The 12,188-nt window shown below is 36.6% G+C and overlaps 1 protein-coding gene across 1 annotated transcript; it reads right to left on the bottom strand.

The window, feature by feature from the left end:
* Positions 1 to 2,507: 2,507 nt before the first annotated feature.
* LOC132043322 (uncharacterized) lies at positions 2,508 to 10,838 on the bottom strand. Its single transcript, XM_059433823.1, has 2 exons — positions 10,207 to 10,838; positions 2,508 to 3,557 (listed from the first exon to the last, which is right to left on the bottom strand). The coding sequence occupies exons 1-2, from the start codon at positions 10,770 to 10,772 to the stop codon at positions 3,113 to 3,115; spliced, it is 1,011 nt and encodes a 336-aa protein (XP_059289806.1). The 5' UTR covers positions 10,773 to 10,838; the 3' UTR covers positions 2,508 to 3,112.
* Positions 10,839 to 12,188: the final 1,350 nt, after the last annotated feature.

Here is a 12,188-nt window from a genome sequence, read left to right as displayed (position 1 = left end):
TCCAAACTACGGTCATGTTCAAGGTAGTAATCAAGAATACTTCAATGCATCAATTTTTTTTATTTTTTAGGAATAAAATCAAGATATTTAGAAAGTAGAGTAAATTAGCATATGTGTATATAGTTAACAATTTTTGAAGAAAAATAAAGTTAACTAGCGGAACAATGAGGAAGTTCCTCCTTTAAGAGACAATTCGTCACGAAGATAATGAAGTCATTATTTGCATGTTGAAATTTAGCCTTTAATATTTATCTGTTGTTTCAACTTCAATTTGAAATAGAAAATATGAACTCAAAAAGTTTATTTGAGAAGTATTTCAAGTAAAATAATAGTTTTACCAAAAAAAAAACAACTTTTTTCTAGTGAAGTTCATGTCCAACACAACTTTTTCTTAAAAATGCTGTTTTCAACTTCAACCAAATAATGTCCAAAATAATTTAAGGTAAGAAGTTGACATAGAAACATTTTTTCATAAAATTAATTTTCTTCTCGTTGAAAGCCTAACTAGTCAAATAATGTCCAAACTAATTTAAGGTAAGAAGTTGACATAGAAACATTTTTTCATAAAATTAATTTTCTTCTCGTTGAAAGCCTAACTAGTACTACGTAAACACGGTTCAGGACCATTAGTTAGTGGAAGGTCACAAAGAGATACAATGCTCTACCTTTCACATACCCAAGATTTGGTTGTACCTTTGGGACCATCACTAATTCATTATTCACAGGGAAAAAATAGTACTAATAATCTACCAAGTATGTTTATCAGTTTATGCAACGACAGAATCAACATTTTATGCCCAACAGATGTAAGACCAAGTATAACAATCATTAAATAATTCCTATTGAGTTCAAGAGCCTCTTGTGGCACTTTGATGGATACATATATACATATATATATATATAGAAAATGGGTGGCCAACCTAACTCAATTCCAACCTAAATTTCAAGAATTAAAGAAATTTCTTTAATTGAAGACCGCAAAATTAAGAAATTAACCCCAAATTTTCCAAGTGGTATACAGATTTTACCAAATAAATTTTTAAGCTTTTTCGTCTTCCGAAATAACATTTTCTAAGTGATTTTTGGTACAATTTGAACATGAAACTTTTGCAATATGACATATAATCTTCTACTGCCCATTCTTGCGCAAATCCATATCAAGAGAATAAATATAAATTATTATTTTTAATCACTAATTCAGATCACGTTCAAAAGAAATTAAACATAATATAAATTCTAAGACTAAAAAGTATTACTCCAGTTTCTAATTACTACTTAGTAGTAAGTACATTCTTTTTTCTCATTACTTTTTATCTTTTTGTTTAATTTACTTATATATTGTTTTAAAATTTATTCATTTATTTTTCTTTTCTTTCACTTTGGCCCGTAAATTCTTGATAAGAACAGAGGTTAAAGACTTTTTTTCTCACTTATATGTACCAAAAAATGTGGCAACCCTAATTAAATAAAGGTTGGGTTGAGCGCGCAGCGGCCATAATGTGTACTTACATACATACATACACATATATATATATGTTATATATATGTGTATATAATTAGGATGGTTAAAGCCTAATGATCCTTCTTTCTTGACATACTTATTCCAAGGGGTTACCCCATGTAGCAAGAACAATTAACTTGCCTCAATTTGACCCCAATTTTTTTTTATACAAGCCTCCAAACTGCCTGGATAATTTACCTTTCTGTGTACGTCCAAGAAAATCTGACATTGAGCTTTTAATAATTGCGTGTTAATACTCTCTAATTCTTCAGGAAAACCTGATCAACTTGATTGAAGTTTACTTAAAAACTTGTAACTCATTTGCTACACAATAAAAGAGCAAACTATACGCGCCAGTTGATCGTAGTTAAGTAATATAATGATATAAAAATATGCGTTAAGTAATCATAGTCAAGTGACAAAAGTGCATGTAAAAGACACGTTTGCTCATTGATTTGGTGTAAACCAAAGTGTTGGTAAATTTTTCTTCAGATAACAGGTTTCCATAGATGTCACGTACTTGAGAGTAGACAGGTGACTGAGAACAACGCAGAGTTAGGTCCAGGCCAAACTGGCAGCACAAGAGGAAAATATGACTTGCCATAAGCATCATATCATCACCTATGACCTAACTTTGCAACCTACCTTATTTATCAGCTATAATCAGGGACCAATATAGCACTGTCACCTAAAATTTAGGCACTTACTTTCACTCTAAACAATACTTGCAATATTTAGTAGCTAGGACCATCTGCCAAACTATCATAAAAGAGCTCCAGCACAACACATACATCCACCCTTCATCACCGTGTACAAATACAGGTTTACAGCCAACCTAACAGCTTACAGCTCCCCTGGAGCCCTTTACTGCACCAGGTGCTAGCATGATCCACGTAGAAAAACCTACCAAGTATTTTAATGAGGTTGCATCAAGTAGTGGAGAAGGATATAGTACCCCCAGAAAAGGAAAAAAAACAAACCGAAAAAAATTAAACAAAAAATTGTGTTAGCTTAAAAACAATGGACTTTGTAATAAGTTAAAGAAGTCAGTAATCTGCTATCAGTACATGATGCGGGAAAAAGAAAAGAGACCAAGAAAAGAACTAAGGGATTTTCTACAGGGAGAAAAGCAGAATTCTTGCTCAATGTCAAGATACAATGGATGTAATCAGCATTGAACCCAATAAACGCAAGATCCTAGTGCATTTGCGTCCTGATCAGACCTAAAATCACAAGCAACATAACAAAAGGGCCTGCATTAACGTCATCTATATTCTATCAACCAAATAATGTGAAGGGACATGTCCCGACCCAACGGAAAAAATAACCCCTCCACCACCCAAACTCCAAAAAATATCCATTTTGCCCCTAAACATTGAAACTACCAGACCTTCCTAGTATTCACAGTTTCAATTGCAAGCATGTCCTATATTTACATCCAACATCTGCACTATCTACCTGTGTTCATATGGTCACCCCTGGCAATCTGAATACTTACGTTCGTATGATCACCCCTGGCAATCTGAATACTTATGTTGATATGGTCATCCCTGGCAATCTGAAATACCTGTGTTCATATGGTCACCCCTGGCAATCAGAACCAAAAGACGATCAGGAAGATCCTCCAAGAACCCTCCTGAGATCAGATTTCTGTGCTTCTGTGAGCCTTGTTGGATACTTAACATCCATCTTGATTCTTAGATTTCCTTTTTTCCGAGGATCTTTTGAAATTGGCATCCCTTCATTTGGTACAACTACCTCATGCCCAGGTTTGACAATGTCAGTCAATGGGATAATGAGATTTCTCCCATCCAGTGTTGTCAGCTCCAGCGTTTTTCCAGTGAGCGCTTCAAGAAGTGAAATCTCTTGATTGACAGTAAGGTCATTACCATCTCTGACATAGACATGATGAGGTTTTTCCTCGATTACAAACACCAGATCTGCTGGAATGATACCAGGTTCCTGATTTCCCTTTTCAGGAAAAGTTACCTTGGTCCCCTTCTTCCAACCAGGTTTAATCTCGATGGTCAATATCTCCTCAAGAGTCCGAAGCTTCCTGCAATAGAACTATATACATATCACAACAAAGTAAAGCTTGGTCTGGATAACCCATCACAATCACTAATATTGATGAACATCCTAAAGCAAATGAAATTACAGAATGTATCATAAATTTGTCATCACATAGCACACAGTACTCAAGCTGTCAACAAACTTCTCTATAGATCGAAAAAACTACAAAATAATGTTCCAACTGGGAAGTTCATTTCTTGATGGAGTGTCATTGTTACTCTATACAACAATAATGTTGGCAAATAGTCAAAGATTAGATACCCAACCGAGATCATTAGTACTTAACGAGCAATTTACATTCATACCATAGCCAAATCCAAAGCAACATAAACCATTTCATGTAATAACATATTTCTTATTCGAAAAAGACCAGAGAGAACAACATATTATAAGGAGACATACCCAATGAACCACAAAAGATTAACAATAGAAACTAGTATTCAAATTGAATAGAGCTAACTAATACAAGATCATGACTGATGACTCTCACAGTTTAAGAAAGTTTAAGAGTCCCACGTTCGTGAAGGAAATGGTTGCTTTCTCCTTATATGGTCTTGAACAAGATCCGAGGATTGTCTCCCCTGTAAACAGTGTGGATAATTTTTTGGATTTTGTTAGCTCCCTAACTCTAGCACAGTAGGGTCTTAGGGGATATCTTTTTGGATCTTTTGACTGGTTTACAGATTTTTGCTCGGCTAGCTTCATGTTAATTCTTGTTTGAAGCAGCTCTATGCTTAGTTGTAACCTCTGCATCTTCTTGATGCCATTCTAATACATTTTAATTACTTCACCAAAAAAAAAAAAAGATCCGAGGATTGTCCAAGACCATATAAGGAGACAACAATTATTTTCTTTGCCAATGTGAAAATGACAATACCTGATTTAGACTGAGGGATCTCAATATCCAAAAAATACTTCAATCTGCTAAGATCCTTAGTTTGGAAGTGCTTAAAAAGATGTCGCTTCAAATTGCTCGACTTAAGGCCTGCCTTGTGGCCAACGGTTACACTCAGATATTTGAACTTGATTAGAATGATACTTTCTCTCTTCTAGCTAAAATAGCATATGTCCGTCTTTTTCTATCAATGGTAGTTGTTTACAATTGGCTACTTATTGATTGGACATTAAGAATATTTTTCTCCGAAACTATCTCGAGGATGAGGCTTACATAAAGCAATCACCTGGCTTAGTTGCTTAGGAGGAGTCTAAGGTCTTGTTTGCTGACTGCATCGGTTACTCTATGGTTTGAAACAGTCTCCTTGAGCCTGGTTTGGTAAGTTAATCATTCTTATTCAGGAGTTTGGCACGACTCATAGTGAAGCTGATCATTCTGTGTCCATCGGTATTCTGCTCCTAATCTGTGCATTTACCTGGTGGTTTATATTGATGACAGTCATCACAGACACTAGATTAGCCACAAGATTTACTGCAATAGTTTTCTGGGAAGACCACTGGCTGGGTAATAGCAGCCTCAAATCTACCTTTCCTGATCTTTACTCCATAAGCACTCAAACTCATCCCAGGTAGATAAATGTGGACTTAACATGGATGGGATTTGGTTTTAAAAGAGCCTTGGATGACCGGGATTGACAAGGTTTCTAGTCTGCTTCAGCGCTAGGATCCTTTTGTCGAATCTCAGAACATTCATATAGACTCAGATGGAGACTGAACAGTAAAGGAATCTTCACTCTGAGGTCTGCATACTGGATCTCTAATCAGGGAAGTCCTATGAATGGAATTTAGCCTTGGAAACTTATTTGGAAAACTAAAATACCAGTCAAGGTGTCTTGTTTTGTCTGGTCGGTGGTGAGGAAAGCTTGCTTAACTAAAGAAGAGGTCTCCAGATTTGTTCAAGATGTATGCTTTGTGGTCAGGATGGAGAAAGCAATGAACGTTTATTCAAGCACTGTAGGACAACTACAAATCTGTGGGACATGTTGTTTTGTATTTTGGGTACAAATTGGGTTATACTTATGCCTAGTTCTATAAAAGAGTTTCTGAGCTGCTGGAAGAGCGAGAAAAGGAATGCTGAAGAGGATTGGTGGCAGATCATCCCAGCTTGAATATAGTGGACAGTTTGGAAAGAAAGAAATCTAGATGCTTTGAAGACAAGCAGTCCCATCTAGAAAATTAGGATGGATTGTCCTAGCCTTTTTAATTTTTGGTGTAAACAGAATATGTGGGGGAAGTAGGAGACTTGATAGATTTAATTGGCGATGTGTAAGTTCATAGTTTTTGGATAGGACTTCCCTTATACCTTTTTGCAATTGTAAAGTTCCCCACTTAACATGTTTTTAATGTTCAGATTATACCAATAAATGTGGCGACCTATTTCAAAATAAAAAAGTTTTGCTACAATAGTTTATTGGAGAATCTATCATATTTATTTTCAATACACTATACAATCAAGCACAAAAACGATCTTCCTTCCCGGCTTGGCCATTGGACTCGTTCGGAACCCAAACCTAATCTAATCAATCAACTAGACCTCAACCCAAATCAGCTGGAGAGTTTTGAATTGTTGATAAATCTAATACTTACAGTAGTTAAGTATTTTGGTAAACTTATCAATTTTTAAGTACAATACACTCAAATCAAACAAGAAAAATGTTAATAAAATGACACAAACAACACAGCCAACCCGTGCCAGCCAAGCAAAAGGGTTAGCCTTAAGTGGTGGTTTAACCAAAGGGAGAATGTGCAACGGTTGGATTCAGCACACTCTAATAGTTGTTCCAATCCGAACTGTCGTGGATCGCCAGGTCTAAGTTTTTCTTCCAGAAAGCCATAAGCCTCTATGCTAATGTTCGAATAAGGAGATTTCTCTAGAATTTGAGAAAGACTCTGCTTACATTGTTTCAATAAAACAATACTCCCTCCGTTTCAATTTGTTAGTCTGGCTTTGACTTGACACGGACTTTAAGAAAGTAAAGAAGGCTTTTGAATCTTATGGTCTTAAATTAAAGATATGTAGAATGTACCAAAATGCCCTTTAATCTTGTGGTCTTATACATGCCATGTGGAAAGTTAGAATTAAAGAGTTGCCAAAAAAGGAAATAAACATTCTTTTTGAAACGGACTAAAAAGGAAAGTAAGACAAACAAATTGAAACAGTGAGAGCACAATATTGTATAATACGATACAAAATAATACATTATGAAACGATGTGAAACAACAATCCAAACATTCTTAAGTCTCACCTTAATGAAAATTGCTAGAGAATGGCCTCAACAATATCAACTAACAACGGAATTGGACCTTTGTTTTCTATTTGTCGAAGAATCTAGAACCCTAAAATGTGTGGTTCTAAACTCCTTACAAGCCACCTTTAATTCAAAATCATAGCGAGTCAAAAGGCTGGTGGATTGCTTTGGGTGATTTGGATGCATCCTGAATAGATATGGAATGGGCCAAGTCTAGAGACTTGAGAGCAACCTAAGAGAGGCTTGAAAAATGTACCAGGGAGTTGGGCCACATTTAAAGCCAAGCCCATGGAGGGAGCCACGTTGGTTGCATAGAAAGAATTATGGGCTATGGTGTGAAACTCAGACGATTCAAAATTTGGATCTTTTGAATGCAACATGTGTCGAGTTTGCAGGCTACCACTTCATTGAATAGTATAACCTCTTCATTTTTGAAATTTAGTATAACATCTTCAAAAAAAAAAAATCAGCGAGAGTATTAACCTCTTCTTAGACACAGGTAGAAATGTTCCTTTGACAGATTGGTTGAGTTTCTAAGCTAACGTGATGAATTTGAATCAAGGAAAAATGTTGATTCACCCAGATCATATCAGCTTGATTCTTTTGTTACCGATCTCTGAGTTTGATTTTGTTAGCTTATGGATGGAAGTTCAAACAAAATAGACCGCCATCAAGCTAGAAGACCTGTGCAGAGGAATACCAGGAATGTACTTCTGGGTCCATGAGAAATCTTAAAGGAAGAAAGAGGATTAGGATGTCATGTGACCAACCAGTGTCCTCCTAATAAAATAAGAAAATCCACTCCAAAGATAAGGGAATCTTCTTTCATCAACAACAGATTAAATAAGTGTTGGCCCTTTCTTAAAAGCAGTGTCCCAGTATGCCATTAAGTTCACAACTTCTCAATAGCTTCTGCAATGAAAGGCTGAGCAGGCAGAGGATTTATTGGGAGGGTGGTTCCTTTTGCACAAACCTCCCAAATTGATTTCGGGAAAAGGTATGCTTTATTGATGCATTGTTGCTGCTGTGAAATACATCCAAAATATATTATGTTTGTTTCTGTTCACAAACTCCACCATGCAGCAAGCAAAATCCAAACTAATTTGCGATTAGTATTGAGTGGGAACTTCGTTAAGACTTAAGATCTTTACTGCATAACGATCCTGATGTATTTAGTATCTGCTCGAGTTTTAAAACGAGAGTTAGCCATATAACTGATCGTTTTCTCCCTCCAGTTGCTGACTTCACCTGGTCTACCGAATGCTAGCAAAGGATTTGGCAATACCAGAACATCATAGCACATCAAGCAAGGATTTTACTGAAACTTTGCTTTCTTGCAATTCACCCACACCATATGTCCTCTATTTCTCTGTTAATTTTTCTTTGATCTAGATATATTTGTGACCAACTATGAAGAGATGTTTTTCCGTGATCTGAATGGAGTTCAGTTTTGGAGTGGTTACTCCCTTCATCCTTATAACTTAGATTTAAATAACTCAGTCATCATCGAAAAGATAGTTGCCAAAGTAGGATAAAAACATATAAGATTTGGGGGGACAAAAAATGGGATTACATGGTTGGTTTTGAAGGAATAGGGGAGGATGGTTAAGGGGTTGCAACTAGGAAGGAAGAGAAATAAGAGGGGGAGTTCGGGGGCTGATTGAAGTTAGCACATAAGCTGTTGGAATTCTAGAGAGAGGTAAGACTGTATTTCTTCTCCAATAATCTGAAAAAGTGCAAGTTGAAATAAATTTCAGAAAAATTTCCATGATTGAGAGGAGGAAAAGTGACAACAATGGTTAAAAGGCTGGAAGAAGAACGAGAGATCACACATGATGAGGAAGACATGTCAGTTTGGAAGATAACTAGAGAAGGGATATTTGCAGTGAAATCCTAATCTATTGATTAGTACAGAGGAAGGAATGAACCAGAGGCTTTGGACAATGATTTGGAGATCAGAAGTCATTCCAAGAGTAGCTTGCCTTGGAATGTAACTACAATTATGCAACAGACATTACATGGTTCAAAATGTTCTAAAATCCTCCAGTCACTTTCATCCTTGCAGTAAAGTACAATAGATATGGTGTCTAGTGTCTACTCTTCAACTTCTTTAAAGCATGGCTGGTTATGCCTAAAACTATTAAGGAGAATTTTCAGGGCTTGGAAGGCAGTTAGAAGCATCACAGAGTGTTAAACAATTGATTGTAGAGAAACAGAAGATGCTTTCAAACAAAACAGCATCAACGTCTATGTATAATTTAGAACCTGATGTAACCCACTTTGTACTTTTGCTTTTTTCTTTATATAAAACGCTCACTTATCAAAAAAAAAAACACTGAGATTTTTCGTAAATTGAGAAATGTATATGATTTTGACACTACTGTGGATTCTTAGTCTTTGTATGCTGAAGGAGTCTCTAAATCTCTTGAGGTTGTACATTGTTTTGAGCACCTACTTGGTGCTACGATTGGTGAAATGGATTCTACTTATCAAAAGACGTGGGGCGGGGGGGGGGGGGGGGCATTTGGTGCAAAAATGGCTAGAGTACTTTATATTCATGCATTTACAGTTAATTCTACCTAAGCATCACTCATGGACGTGAACCTTTTCCTTGACCTAAGAACACTCTTGGAAGTGAACCTCCCAGATAACACACATTCTTTTGCAAGTTTTACACTTGGTACTAAATGCACCAGTTTCCAACTAACAACTTCACAACATCCAACCGATCTAGCCATCTTCTAAACTCGAAATGGGCTGTTATGTTCCCTAAGCAAGTAATTGCTCCATTGTGTAAAGATAAAAATGCACTATGAATCTAACGGTTTTATCAGGCATTCAAAAAAAGTACCTTAATCCCACCCAATGCACATCAACCGCCCCAGATACTAACCAACAACTAGGCATGAATGGAACTTCAAAATGCAATCTTTCACAAAATGCACAAAGAATTTCCCAATAAAGAAAAGAAAACAAACAGTAACCTAATTCATCAACAAAAAGTATACAACTAAACTCAATCAGGCAAGAAAAATGGGAAATTTAGTTCAGAAAAATTAAACATGCCCGGAAGCATATAGAACAGTACTTGAGATCTTCATCTATTTTCTTGGCCCCTTTATACAAACCCTCCCAACTATGCAAAGGTAATTGAAAATGCTCTCTTGAAGTTCTAACAGCAGAAAAAGTAGCCTAGAAACATACTACATTCCAATTGCACTACTCTTATGATATTCACAAAATGCTCAAAGAATTCCCCCGCAAAGAAAAATCCAATCTTTTACAAAATGCAGAAAGAATTTCCCAATAAATATAAATCTAATCATGCAATTAACAAACAACAACAACACTAGTAACCCAATTCATCAACAAAAAGTAGCAGTACAATTACACTCGATCATGCAAAAAGAATGGGAAACTTGAACATACCCGGAAGCATCTAGAACAGTTCTAGAAATCTTCATTTTTTTCTTAGCTCCTTTATACAAATCCTCCAAACTACACAACAACGCATTCTCCACAGGCGCAACCTTTCTCAACCCACCTCCACTGCCAGATGTCCCCACCCCAGAAAACTCGGCCCCACCATTCGTCGTACTCCTAAAAAACCCATCCCTAGATTTCCTCGACTTGTCCGATGACGTGGACCCAAACAACTCAGCATAAATATCATCAGCATCTCGGGGATTAAACCGAAATGTAGGGTTAGGATGGGGATTTCGCATGTTGTGGGGTCCACCACGTGGTGGTGGTGGGACCTGACCTGTTTTCAACGCTTCCTCACCGTAGAGATCGTAGATCTGACGCTTTTGTGGATCGCTTAGAACATCGTAAGCCTCGGATATTTGCTTGAATTTTGCCTCTGCTTCGTTCTTGTTTGTGCCGAGGTTCTTGTCTGGATGCCAAATCATTGCTAAACGGCGGTAAGCTTTGCGTAAATCTTCTTCACTTGCGTTGCGATTAACCTTCAGAATGTTGTAGTAATCGACCCCCATTTTTTCCGGTTAGCTATCTTCTTTGGAGTATTGTTGTATACAGAAAATGATGAATTGGGTTTGTTAAGACGTGTTCAGGTAAAGGCCGTGTGGGAAAGAACAAAGAGGAGATAATAGTCAAAATACCCCCAACGTTTGACCAAAATGCCAACTACACACCAACCTTTCATGCGCTCCTATTACCCCCTGACAAATTTTTTTCAGAAGAAAATGACCCTTTTTCTTGATGTGGCGTAACTCCAACCCCAAATATTAAATGGCGGTTGTCCACACGCGCCGCCCCACGTGCCACGTGTTTAATTTTGCCCCATTTTTTATTAATTTCCCCCTTCCTCCATCCATCTACTCTTCTTCTTCTTCAAAAAAAAAAAACTCTCAATTTTCCATACTCCATTTTTATTAAGGATCTAAAAACCCATACCCAATTCTCCTTCATCTTCATCAACATTATCATCATCATCATCATCTTCACTAGAGTAAAAAAAATCACACCAACTTGCTCAAATCTAATCCAAACAAACCCAAATGTGAAAGGAAGCTTCCTAACACCAAATAGAACAAAGTTCATCCATTAATTTGATTAAACAATCAAGAATTTAGAGAAACCCATTTGGTGTTCTTCATACTTTCTCCAAATTCTTAAGAACGGAGTTTAATTTTCTCCCCAAATCAACTCAAAGAATTAGTGCTTAAATAACTCGGGCAATTCGCAGAATTGCCCTTCGTTTGGGGTGGTCTTTAAATTTTGCCCCTCATATTTGAAATCTTTAAATTTTGCCCTTCGGCTAAAACTCATAGGTTCCAGGTTCGAACCCACACGCAGTCAAAAATTTAAAAAAAATTCGCAAGGCGAGTTAAATTTCGCTATGCCCCCACGGCATACACTTGTGAAGAAATTACCAAAGTTATGCGGGACCGGCATACTTATGCCTTATAAATGAATCGACTTGGCATAAACATCTTTTATCCCAGATAACTTTGATAATTCATTCACAAAGTTATGCTTAGTCCGATAAAAGTTTGCCCATTAAATTTTGCCTTATAAGGCAAACTTTTAGTTATACCTTAAGAAAACTTACGCGCTATGGGGCATACTTTTAGTTATGTTTTATGGGACTAAAAGTATTGATAGGTAAATTTTCTATAATATTTTGTAAGCACTAATTTGCTAATAAGCTAAACAAAGATGAGAACGAAATCGAAATACACATGTACGGTGCAATGAGTTGAGTTTTAATCAGCTAAATAAGAACTGAAATGCGCATGCATGTGCAGTGAGTTTAAGCGTGAGTACTGGCAGGCAAATCCAAGGCCATCACCCACCAGTAAGGTTAACTGGAAAACTACAAAAACTACCAAAAAGTTTGTTTTTTTTGATTGAAATATTTTAAATTTTGTATGCCCCCTCAGGCGACT

This window comes from Lycium ferocissimum, unplaced genomic scaffold, assembly GCF_029784015.1.
Source record: "Lycium ferocissimum isolate CSIRO_LF1 unplaced genomic scaffold, AGI_CSIRO_Lferr_CH_V1 ctg2309, whole genome shotgun sequence".
Lineage (NCBI taxonomy): Eukaryota > Viridiplantae > Streptophyta > Magnoliopsida > Solanales > Solanaceae > Lycium > Lycium ferocissimum.
This window is presented reverse-complemented; position numbering and strand designations above follow the sequence as displayed.